Genomic DNA, 13,473 nt, shown 5'->3' with positions numbered 1-13,473 from the left:
TGATCTGCAGTTTGTCTTCAGTCCCTTAAATTCCATATTACACGAGAAAACATAACCGTCATGAGCCGTGACACATTCTAACACTGAACCGACTGAATGAAAATATTACTGAAGTGCAAAACAATGCTCATGTATCTACAGACTGCTGAAGTGGTTAGAAATGTTTCTGTATGTTGGAATGATGCGACATGGTCACTAATCAAACTCCTCCAAGAACTGCTGAGGTCCAGTTCCATCGCAGGCTGTGAGGGGACGCCAGCCTGCTTTTAGTGCATATATTCCAGTTATTTACACGGTAAATTAAAATGTACAGACAACAGTCAAAAATAAAAGTGCTACAGTGACAACAATGATAAAGCATAATTAAAAGGTCAAATAAACGTTTCTGTCATGAAGGTAGTAAGGAAACCTTTGCAAGTGATATTTCACTTTGGTAATTTGTTGTACATCAGGCTTCAGACTTTGTGTACACCGTTCAACCACATGTTCACATTCACTATTTGAAATAAGTAGTGAAAACTTAAACTCAGAATTCTTTGATCGATAGGAAGTTTACTGAACATGAAATAATTGTTTTTTTTTCTTAAAATGAATCACTTCCATCCTGTAAAGAAAACTCAGAATTTCAGGGCAGCTGCTTTCACTAGATTCTAGAGTTTTTTGCTGCAATTGAAAATATTACATTGTTAACTATGATTCTCTTCAACAGTTTTTGAAATACACATTTTTTTATTTCTAAAACTCAAATGTTCAAGCTTATCCAAACAAGAAAAGTACAAAATCTCAACTAAACATTATTAATTGGTAAAACTTTTCCAAAACTTGAGTTGGACTCAAAACTAAAAACTCTACTGAAATAAGTTGCCTTGAAATCTTTCTTGAAGTTTTCTCAACTGTTTTTTCTTTATAGTTTGTCAGTTTGTTTGTTTGAGAGGGGTTAAGGAAAACAGCATTTACTGAAAATATTTGAGTCGGCTTAATCGATCATTTTAATTTAACTGTAATCAAGAGTACATCTAACAACAATTATAATTAAGCTCTGATCATCTCCAATGTTTCAACTCTGTCAACTCCAAAAATTGTGACAACTGATTGCCTCATTTTATTGAGCATTGTTAACTATAATGCTCAGTAACATATACTTGTGTTACAGCAAACAGCTGCACCTTTCCAGATTTCAACATGTTCCCATTCATAGTGAAAAAACTAAACTGTCCTCCACATTACCTCCCTGATGATTCATGAGAAGACTGACCGCAGCTGCATCAGTCTCATCCCAGCCTGTTAGCTTTTTTTCTGTTTTTTTCATGGATGTAGTGAGTTAGCTATGTAGGACTCCATTCTCAATTCACCTACAAAGCTCACTAAAAAACTACACCTAACCTTCAATCAGCATGAGGGTGAGCAAATGATGAGTGAATTTTCATTTTTGGGTGAACTATCTCTTAAAGTTAAAATGATATAATTAATGTTGGAAAAGTCAACAAAGGACAGTGTGCTGCAGCTAGCTGCTAGGCAGTGTGGGGCAAGTTACTCAGGAAGTGTATTAAGTTACTTTTTACTTATTACTCCTTTACTTGGTATGAAAAGTAACAAGTTACATTACTTGTTATATTACTGTATTACTTTTGTACCTTCTTGGTGGACTTTTGCTCCATAGTTGAACTGCTCATCCACTGAACAATTTTTTGTTGTTAACTATCCAGATGTGGGCTGTGGTGGAGACCTCTCTGAATGTGGCCTTCAGATTAGATTCCATCACCACAGATTGTTGCTAGGAGCTAAACAAACTCTAAATAATGGCAATACTTACACCGGTAGGAAGTCTGCCTCTCTCCATCATCCTCCATTACACAGTTAGCTTTTTGGCTAACAGCAGATGTGACCTGCTGCACACACACGTCATGAAAGACAGCGTTCCTGGGTCAGAAAGTAACTCTGAGTTACTGAAATAAGGAAGTGTAATATAGTTAGTGTTTTGGAAATTGTAATCTCTGATAGGCTGAATGATTTTAAAAAAATATCTAATTGTGATTATTTTGACTGATATTGCAATTGCGTTATGATTTGTGATATTAGAGGTAATGATCATTTTTACATCATTATTCTTATTTTGGTTGAAAAACATGTTAAAATGACTATGGTGTGATGTTTTGGCAGGAATCTGTACCAAATGAAGATCTCTGCCTTACCACATTCATTCAGTTAAAAGCTTAAAGACACATTTCACCTTTAACAAATATTTCAATTCCTGCGATTTCAAAATTGCAGAAACCATATCGCAATTTTGATAAAATTTCGATTAATTTTGCAGTGCTAATCCCTTTAACATCTCTGGTTACAGTAAAAAGTAATGATATTACAGTTACTGAGTACTACCTTACTGCCCAACACTGCTGCTAGGCTATCTTATCAGTTGATGTAGTCCTCCTGTCCCCAGCATCCTAACTGGAAACTTGACAAACTTTTAAAAACTTCTACAGATCAACACGGTGACCCAGTGGGTCTGAGGCTGGACAAAGCTCAACATGTTTTGACCTGAGTGAAATACAGGTGAATGGTTTCACTTACTGAACAACTGTAAGAATGTGTGTGTGTGGTTGTGAATGTCCTGTATGTCTAGTAGGAATGGACAGAGACAAAGGCTCAGGACCAGGCTGAACAGAGTCTGGACTGGAGGGACGGCAGGACGTCCATGGTCGGATCAAATAGTTATGTAGTGCTGTCGCAGTTTGGCCACAAGGAACTCGTGGGTTAAATTATGTCTTGTGATTATTCCAACAATCTGAAAGACATGACAAAGACACAGACACAACATGAGACACAGCATGATGGACTGAAGCATAACAACATTTGGCTGGGGTTTTTGACTTTATTTACTGTTACTGACGTAAAAAACTTGACTCAGACATTTCCATGACTCTTACTGGTTCTAACAGACGACATGACATCATCCGAGTCCTGGCTTCCCTCCATTGGCTCCCTCTGCCTTTTACAATTGCTTTTACTGATGATTTTTAAAGCCTGTTTGGGCCCCAAGCTACACAGCAGAAATGTTGACCCCGTCTGAGCCAGTTCATAGCCTTAGATCCTCAGTCTGGCCCCTGTGGTTGGTCCAGAGTTTAAAGTTTAAATCTAAAAAACGATCTGCCTGAGAAGATGAGGCTGCAGAATCAGTCACATCTTTTAAATTGATTCTTTTTAGACAGGTCTTCATGTGACATAGTTTTTTTAATCTTTCTATTCATGTTATTTTTTATTTCTATTTATTTGTATTGACAAGACAGCATCATTTGATGTCTTCTTTTTAAGTTGGTTATATGTGATAACATCTTTTTATCCTTATTTTTTAACTCTTTTTTATATCTATTTATTTATATTATGTTGTTTTTATTGTTGTTCTTCTTCTTTTATGGTTCTGTCTTTTCCTGCTATGTTTTTGTGTCTTTTGCTTTGTACTGTTGATCTTAATTTTAGAACTTTTCTTGCTTTTGTTTGACCTCACTGTTAAGCTCTATGTTGTTATGTTGCTTCCTCGGTATCCTACGTTTTTTGGCCCAGTGTTGATCATAAAAACATAATCATCTTCATTTTCAGGATTTTAACCCTTTAAATGCCAGCCTGTTTACATGATACAACTTTTTTTTTCTTTTTTTTTTTGTTAATGAAAAAAAACACAATAACTGAAGTAAAAACAATATACTACCTGCCATGTGGATTTTTTAGGGGGATTATAGCAATATGGGACATGTCAATGATTAGCAAGAACCGATTTTAATGCATTTTTATTTTTTGTGCAGGGTCAGAGTTTAAATATGGTATATTTTTCTAAATGTTGGTATGGTGGTTTTAATGGAAGTCAATTTGGAGATTGAGTACACAGTGCATTATAGAGTTTGCATGAGCACAGCCTCTACACTCATGCAATGAAAACTCAAATGGCCCAAAAATGAGCCCAGGATGCACAGAGGATATAAATAAAGTTATTATTATTATTGTTATTGCTTACTTCTCCAACAGCGTTGACCACTGGTAGGTGTCGCAGGCCCATTGTCCTGAACAGGTTGAACACCTGGGAGATGCGGGTGTTGGGTGAGACTGTATAGGGACACGGGTTCATGTAGGGGGTGACATCCTGGAACAGAGGGAACATCACCTTTTTTATCAACTCTGATCTTTTTAAGTACTGTTTGTATTCTACTGGGAAGAGTTCTGCTCTCACTCAGTGTTGAAACGGATCGTACCACTATCATGCGGGGATTGAGAAGGGCGAGGTCCAAGTCGTGGATGTCAGGGTAACGGGGGTAATCTTCAGTCATCTCTGCATAGGACAGCCTGGGCTGAGAGGCACTCTGGTGGATGATGTGGAGACATTCAGGCGAATTTACAAGATAAACATAACACATAAATGACTCTTACGTGTGTGTGTGTGTGTGTGTGTGTGTGTGTGTGTGTGTGTGTGTGTGTGTGTGTGTGTGTGTGTGTGTGTGGAAAAAGACTGACCGACTGGTTTTCAGCGTAGCACACCCCTCTGATGAGCAGGTTGACCAGCTGGGAGCGCAGGATGAGGCCGTGGAATGTGAGCGGTCTGAAGCGCTCCTCCATGGTCCACTCCTCACTGGGAGACTGATCTGGGTACAGGTTGGGGTAGGGAGCATACCTGCATGTGGACAGGACAGCTGTGTCAGTCCTGAACTGTGAAAGAAGTGGTCTGATATAGTATCAGCTTCTATGATAGAATTATTATATTAATCTATAAAACCTTTGCACTTTTGACTTTTTGCAGGTCTGTGCTGCTCTCTGGTGGACAACACTGAAATGTAAAAGATCTCTTCTGGACAAAAAGCTAAATAATGTTCCTTTTATAGGATTTATTTTATTTTGAGCCCTGCGATGAACTGGCGACTTGTCCAGGGTGAACCCCGCCTCTCGCCCAATGTCAGCTGGGATAGACTCCAGCAACCCCGCGACCCTTCCGGAATAAGTGATTACAGAAAATGGATGGATGGATGGATTTTATTTTCATAGAATTATCAAAGATAGTCTATGGATCAGAAAGAGGCCAGGAATCAGACATTCCAGAGAAAGTACACAGGGTGTGTGGAATAAGACAATAATATGCCTCTGTATGGCACAAGCTGCCTGCACTTACTGGGATAAAGTCTGTCTGTTGGGATCAATGGTTTAGATAAGGGATATACAAGAAGATGATCTGTACTTGGATGGAATGTTAATATCTTTCTTTGAACTTGAACTTGAACAAAAAAGTGATCTGAAATTTAAATATAATTTTTAGAAGTACTTGCAAATCAGAGACTGTATCGCTAAGGGCCAATTCATTAAAGAGATAGTTCACCCAAAAATGAAAATTCAGTCATCATCTACTCACCCTCATTCTGATAGTAGGTCACATTTAGTTTTTTAGTCCATAAATGGAGTTTAAATGCCAATACTCTACAAACCCACTGACAATACATTACTGTGATGATGATAACTTTTAAAAATGTTGCATCTTGCAACCATCAATCCAACTGTCATACTGCTCTTGAGTGAGTTATTGAAATGAACTCCATAATTTAATGGGAATGAAAGAAGAGAATGAGAATGAAAGTCCGCCTTCCTATTTCAGTTTTTATTTTGATATTACATAATGATTTTTGATCTTATTCTTATGTTGACTTGATGATTTTCACACACTAACAATATGTGTTCTTAATACTGTCTTTTTAAACTTCTGAGTCTTTGACATTTGTGCAGTAAAATATTGTCTCACATGCTGTGCTACTGTGGGCCATCCCACTGTAGTATGAAGTTCACTCACTGGTTTTTCAAACCCACACCTTAAGACCACTCTAGCTGCCTTATTTAATGTGATCTGCAGCCTCCTCATATCTCTCTGAGCTGCATCATCCCACACTGCACAGCATTAACTAATGTGACTGTAGATCAGACTGAGATATTATCTCAAGAATGTCTTTAGATAAAAACACAATCTGTCCAATCATTCCTGCCATTTTCATCACTCTTTTAGAATTGTATTTTGACTCCCAATAATATAAGTGCCATGGCTTCAATTTCCTCCTCTTTCATGTAGCACATATAATCATATTTTTTCTTTTATTTAAATTGAATACCAATTTATTGTTTTCCACCCATTTGATGACAGATTTAAAATCATTTTTTATAAATATTCATACAACTGAGTTTGTGAGTCTGCTACTAAAGTGATGGTTGTAACCTCCACAAACATATGTGCATGTGAGTTGGTTAACACTGTGGGAAGACCATTTGTGTGTATAATAAATAATAAATAATGGTCATCTCTCTTGTGGGATACAACATGTAAGCATATGTAGGGAACAAAAGGAGCCAACTGTTTGGGAGATTCTGCAACACTGTTTTCCTGGACTTACAAAATAAACCTGACCTTCAATCAGCATCAGGGTGAGTAGATAATGACTGAATTTTCATTTTTGGGTGAACTATCTCTTTATGGTCAAGAATCCAAATATGACAAAGTATCAAAATATGACTTTTCAGTGATGAATGTTGAAGTTATCATGGCTGACTGAGTGATCCTTAGATTTTGGAAAAGTACATCCTCCCCCCCAGACTTTGAAAACTGGAATAGTATCATATGTAGTAATGTTAGCTAGAGTCAGTTTTTTTTTTACTTATAGTATTGCTGGGACACTGTTATGATCAGGTTGTACTGCTGTTGGTGTAAAGTGATTATTTTGGTTACTAAGTATATGTATGCACCAAATAAATAAAGACTTAAATTCTTGTCTTGGTGAGAAACTGAAAACAACTGTGACACTGAGTAGGTTTGAACAAAAGTTTAAAACTACCACACTGAACAAAAAGGAAAATGAATGATCAGATAGGAAACTTACAGGATGGAAGTAGCTTTCTGTTTGGTATTGTTCTGTCCTTATTTTGATTGTTGTTTTTTTGGGTTGTTGTTACCTTGTTAATGCGATCTGTTGTTAAAAGGGTAGGTGTTATAAGCTACAGCTTCAGCCTTTTTCAGACTGCAGAAATGTCAAAGCTATGTTAAGTTACAATTAAACCACTGTTGTGCGATTATGTGCTTTAACTTTGAAATGCTCAAAGCTTGTAAAATCAAGTTAAAACTGAGAATTATCTTCCATTTTACACACAGTATAAAAACAAAAGAAATCAGTTTAGACTTGAGAAAAAGAATTGTTGATGCTCACAAAGCAGGAGGAGGATATACAAAGCTATTACAGTGTTTCCAAGTGTCAAGAACTGGAGTGAGAAGTATCATCAGGAGGGGTCAAGTCAAGTCAGGAATTGTAGTCTCAAAGAAAACAATCACTAGAGCCCTGCACAGGAATGGACTGCGAGGTTGCAGACCAAGAAAAACTTCACTTCTGCAGAAGAGACACCTTCAAGCCAGACTGGAGTATACTAAGGACAACCTGGAGAAAGATTCTGCATACTTGAAGTGTGTCCTTTGGTCAGATGAGATGAGACTACAGCTTTTCGACCATAGAGATGTTGCTCATGTTTGGAGAAAGAAGGGAGAGGTGTATAACCCAAAGAACACCGTCCCCACAGTCAAACACAGTGGTGGGAGTATTATGCTGTGGAGATGCTTCAGTGCGTCTGGAACTGGGAATCTCATCAAGGTGGAAGGAATCATGAAGAAAGAAGGATATGTGAAGATTCTGAAAGAAAACCCAAAATGGGTCTGGGTCGTTGCTTTGTCTTCCAACACGACAACAACCCAAAACATACGTCGCTCCTGGTGAAGAACTACCTCCAGAAGACCAAAGTGAACATTACTGACTGGTCTGTTCAAAGACCTGACTTGAATCCCATTGAAAATCTGTGGGGTGAACTGAAGACCAAGGTCCATGCCAGAAGACCATCAAACCTGGAGGAGCTTGAGAGACTGACCAGACAAGAATGGACTGGGATTCCCCTGGAGACGTGTCTGAGACTTGTTGAAAACTACAACAAATGACTGCAGGCTGTTATCCAGCAAAAAGGATACACAACTGACTATTAGCAATGTGAATGTGACTTTCTTTTTTTCATCCATAGTGCTCATATGAACATGTCAGATTCAACAAACACTCGTAACTTCAGATAAGTGCGTAAAAAAGATCCACCTGTGTGTTTCTGAATGCACGTTGATGGGACTTGTAAAGTAGCATAATTAACGTCCCAATAATAATCATATAAGGCTGTGCTTCCTGCTCCATATGTCAGGAAGTGTTCATTCATGAAAATAGCATCAGAGAGTAAGGGGAACTTTACAAGTTTGGAGTTTGATTGATTTCAGAGATCCATAAAAGAAAGTCATTTTAATGGCATCAGCAGTGGAATTAAAGGACCTGCTAAAGCAAAGAAATGGGAAGAGTGAATGCTGTTACTGCTGTGCTACCTGAGGGCTGGACTGTCAATGAAATTAAAGAGGCAACGTCTTGATATGAAAATGACTTCAAAGAAAAAAAAATTGCCTCACCACAGCAAGCTGATCCCTTACTGCAATAGGATGAGGAGATAAACACAAGTTTCCATCACAGAGATAGAAGACAGAATAAGTGAGGATGTTCACCTGGAGTCTTCATAAACCTGCATGTGCAGATATATGGCCAATACACCTGACAGCAAGTCGTAATACATCACTGAATGAATGATGAGAGGCTTTCTATGTAAATTTGCAATTGTTATCTGAAATGTAGTCAGTAGAACGTCAACAAAATTGCAGTCAATATACAGTCACTAGTGAAAAAAACTGACTGCACATGACTCTACGACAGGTCTGGACCTCGTAAATTGTTTGTGTCCAAAAAAATTCAAAATATGAGCAAACTGGTGAATGCAATAAGTTCTCCTAAATCACCTGTACACACCACTTAAGAGCAAATCTGCTGGTATGAGTGGTTCTTGCTCAGTATTTCAGGTAACTCTGATGTTCTCTGATGTCATGAGTAACTTCTATAAATGTTTATAAATGTGAACACTGACTGTATACTGATTTACAATTTACAATTTCATTCAGGAGACGTTTTTATCCAAAGCAACGTACATCTGAGAGCTGATACAACACAATTCTGTGTCTGTCCTACCTCCTCTCTAACATCTGCTGCAGCAGGTCCTCTCCCTCCTCTGCCGGTTCTACCACAGTGTTCTGTTCGTCACAGACGTTCCTCAGCTCGCTCGATGGGTACGACTTCATGGACTGGCAGCGCCGCCGCTGCTCCCCCGCACGGGACATCACACTGGATTTCTACATGCCACAGTGAAGGGGACGTATTTACACATCAGTCAGTTTGCAGACTTTTTCTTGATGTCAAGACCCAGATCCTTCCCAACACCCACAAACCAGACCTCTGACACAATCAACAACTTCTTAAATCAACATCAGCACTAGGGTCTGGTATTGTTTCAAAAACACCAGTACCCTTAAAGTGATACTGTTAACAACAGAATGCTCAATTCAATACTTTATTTATAGAGTGCATCTGTCCACACTGAGGTTTTCTTCATGCAGGTGCTTCATCATGTTGGTTATCTTCACATTTTTCCTGAAATAATTCTTCCACATTTATGCATTTATTTTTATCAGACCCCATCAACATTTTTGTGGCATACATACAAATAAAAGTATCGTTTGACTGAAGAAGTTTCTATACTAGATTATTTCAACCGATACCTTAAATTTATTGAGCACTGATCTACCAGCTCTAATCAGCACTAGTACTGCAACTAACAATCATTTTAATAGCTGATTAATCAGTTGATTATTTTCTCAATTAATCAAATAATATCTCTGTATGCACTAGACCAGTGTGGACACTGGTACACTACTTGTGTATAATATTGGATTTACTGGATACTTCACTGGATTATTTTTGAATCCAGTTTTATCAACTGAATTTCCTGAAAATATAGTAAAATTTAAATTTGACTACAACTTCTGATAAAATGAATCAATGGAAATAAAAGTTTTTGTATTTGGCTGGAACCCCTTACATTTCTCTCATAGTATTTTGTTAACACTTCAATTTCCAGGTCTCATCATTTCATGGTAAATAGGTGGCAATTACCAAGTAACATTTAAATTTTAAAATGTAAAATTTCTTAGAAATAACCCACAGATTACCTCCAAATCTCATGGAAAGTATGCATAAAAACAACATGGGAATTATTACATACTGACCTTGAAATTTGTGGGTAAATGTCAAAAATGTTACTTGGTAATTACCACCAACAACATGACTACAGTACTTAGTAATAATTATAACATACTCACCAAGAGATTTGGGGGTAATTTCCAAATATGTTGCTTTGTAATTACCACCAACTGCATGAAAATGGCCCTTCTTATTCTCACATAATTAACCATGAAATCTGTGGGTAATTTGGAGGTAATTTGAGGGTACTTTCTGAGAAATTTCAAATATATTGCTTGGTAATTACCACATATTTACTATGAAATTATGGGACCTGGAAATTGAAGCATTATCAATATTTTAATGTGCCTCAGAAAGCGATAAAGCACCACTGTCGGCATAGATGAGTTACTGTGCTGATTAGAGCTGCAACTGTTAACTGAGTAGTCACCTTTTTATTATTATTAAATGAAGTGCAAACTATTTTGATAATCATTTAATCAGTTTGACTAATTTTTAAGAAAAAAGTCTGAATAAAATGTGAATATTTTCTGATTTCTTTACTCCTCTCTGACAGTAAACTGAATATCTTTGGGTCGTGGACAAACAAAACATTTGAGGATGTCATCTTGGGCTTTGGGAAACACTGATCAACATTTTTCACCATTTTTTTGACTTTTTATAGGCAAACAATTATTAAAGCATATATCTTCTTCATCTGTATTACAGGTTATTGTCTTCGTAGAAGAGAAGAGCTGCTGACTCCAGCTCCATCTACTGGTTACACTGCTGAATACACTTCTACATGTAATGTCCTTTTACAGTACCTACTGCAATTAAGACCTACAGCCTTATAGAAGATTTTTAAACAGGTTATTAATTAGGTTCAAATGACCAGATTCATACACTGAGGCTGTGGCAATATTGTTTACCTTGATATTTTCAGCATGCACTGTTTTATATTTACAAAGAGGCTCCCCTTGTCAATTAGAATTGGTAGTAATTATCTCATTAGTGAGATTAATTAGTAGCAAGTAGAAAGTGGATCTTGCCAAATAGAGTAGAGCATGAGACCCAATGGACCCGATGGGTTTGGGTTTGGTCCGGCCGTATTTGTCGCATATGTCATGGGCTCATGTCAGGTTTGGGCTGTACTATTATTACTTACTACTACTGTTACTATTATCATTACTATCATTATTATTATTATTATTATTATTATCATCAGTGGTGGTAGTAGTAGTATTTTATTTTGTATTGTCCCTGTTACTGCCAACTCAGTGCACAGAGGGAAGCTTGTTTAGAAAAATGTCAGAAGAGATGTTTCAGTCCACAAGGTCATTCCTGTAGCTCCCTCTGGATGAGAGGCTAAATATGTGAAATGGAACAGGACATACCTTGAAGCGGATGTTATTGCTAACCAGGATGTTTCCCTTCATGAAGTCCCGTTCGTTCTGCCGATTTTCAGTGACCACAGGGAAGGCGTGGTAGACGGTGGTGCGCAGGATGCTGACTAGAGACTGGACCCGGGTGTGGGGGTAGACGTAGGTCAGGTTGGGCTCCATGATATCACTGGCTGTCAGCCTTGGAGAGATGAAGGAAAGAATACTCAGAAATACACATGAAGGCACTGATGTTGAGGTTCACTCAGACATTTGACCTGAAGCTGATGAGAGCTGATATCCAACTTCAAACTTGGAGAAGTTTGGAGAAGTTATGAACAACTCCAAGAGTGAGCAGATATGATAACAGCAGCAATTTGAATTCATGTTTCTATACAGCAGGAAGATCCAGTGGTCATGTTTAGTGCACATCATAATGGTGCTAAATAAAACTAGATCGGCCTATTTCTCAAAAAGAAAAAGAACAGGACAGACTGGCAATGAAACTAATACCTCAGTGTACAGTTATACCATATCCATCCTGTTTATGATCCACAAATAAGTAAATATGGAAAACAATCCCCTTGTTTACAGGCACAAACTGAAAAATGTAGAAGAAAGTCAGCTGCTGATTTGAAAAGAGAGACACAGGCATGACAGGCAGGACCAGATGGTCTTCAGAGAGTTATTAATGATTGAAGAAAAGAAGGTTTCATTGAACTGTTTTCAGTGCATCAGTCACTCAAACAGTCTGTTGCCAGCTGCACAAAATTTAAGCAGCTGATGTGCTGCATGTCACTGTGGTTTGATAGTAACAGATTCAGATGGAACAGATACCCGCTGCCTTTAGGTGGCTGTAAAGACAAAAAGACTGAAGTGTGGACTGCTAGCTGCCATGGATGACAGTTGCTGTCAGAATAACTCATCTTGATTCTGTCTCTCTAGTATTAAACCACCATGAAAATAAACCTATATTTGTTCTGTGGGATCAGCTGGTTGAACAATGTAGATTCAAAAAGACGAGCAGCACATGAATAAAGCAGCTGGTGTGACTTTAGAGAGGTTTATTGAGTGGACCATTATCAAATGAAGTTACTGCATTGTTGACTGTCGACTCTGAGCAGGTGGACAGCGAGTGGGCTGCAGTCATTTTTGGCACCAAGATAGTAATTCAATAACACACCCTCTGCTGCATGCGGCAAGTCACCAAACTACCAAACTGTTATCATCATCAGTGTAGTGAATAATTACTGACAGATAGAAACAGGATGAAAAGGAAGCTTCTTGAAGCCAGCAGCCCACTGTGCACCTGTGTGCATCTCGCTGAACTGCTGTGGGTCATATGTGCATGATGTCCACACACAGACAGTGTGCTGCAGCGCTGCATCTGACTGTAGAGCTGTGCTGTGGCGTGTCACACTTTTTAATCTGACAGAGTAGGATAAAAGTTTGAACAGCTTTTGGCCTGTTAATCAGGGAAAATACCTGTGCTGAAGTACTTACCTGTTACTAAATGAATTTCATAAATATGTGCATGTCTTATCACTTATCCGATCACCTCCTTAACAGGTGTGGATGGATGGATTCAGTGGATGGCTTTATTAGCAATTTAGCTCTTGAAATCGTGCTAAAATCACCTGTGATATCATAAAATTTTGAGGCTGGTTCTTTTGCTTTAACATCACAAACTAATTGCACCAGATTCCATTTGGAACCGCACCGACACCCACCTTTTCAGGCAGACTCAGTCTGGATCTTTGGTCAGCACCAGACAGCTTTCACACCAGTCCAAACAAACCAGACTAAAAGGCAAAAGGACCATGGTCTGTTTTAACTGGACCAAACGAGGCAAGTAAATGGCTTAATTAATATTGCAGTGCATTGCAAACACAGATGTTTAATTGAGGAGAATAATGCAGGTGTGTGTGACTGTCACTGTT

General features: G+C 38.1%; 1 protein-coding gene across 1 annotated transcript in view; it reads right to left on the bottom strand.

Moving 5' to 3' along the window:
- Positions 1-971: 971 nt before the first annotated feature.
- clcn6 (Cl-/H+ antiporter 6) overlaps positions 972-13,473 on the bottom strand; it is a 37,033-nt gene continuing 24,531 nt past the window's right edge. The window contains exons 18-23 of the mRNA XM_084721999.1: positions 11,549-11,735; positions 9,105-9,265; positions 4,504-4,660; positions 4,245-4,352; positions 4,010-4,135; positions 972-2,785 (exon numbers count right to left, since the gene is read on the bottom strand). Of these exons, the coding sequence (XP_084578125.1) occupies positions 2,705-2,785; positions 4,010-4,135; positions 4,245-4,352; positions 4,504-4,660; positions 9,105-9,265; positions 11,549-11,735 (820 nt within the window). The 3' untranslated portion in view covers positions 972-2,704. The remainder of the gene's footprint in view (positions 2,786-4,009; positions 4,136-4,244; positions 4,353-4,503; positions 4,661-9,104; positions 9,266-11,548; positions 11,736-13,473) is intronic.

The sequence above is a fragment of the Lutjanus erythropterus genome, chromosome 6 (assembly GCF_056507025.1).
Source record: "Lutjanus erythropterus isolate fLutEry1 chromosome 6, fLutEry1.hap2, whole genome shotgun sequence".
In the NCBI taxonomy this organism is placed as follows: domain Eukaryota; kingdom Metazoa; phylum Chordata; class Actinopteri; order Lutjaniformes; family Lutjanidae; genus Lutjanus; species Lutjanus erythropterus.
Note: the sequence above shows the minus strand (reverse complement) of the source record. Positions and strands in the feature narration are given on the sequence as shown.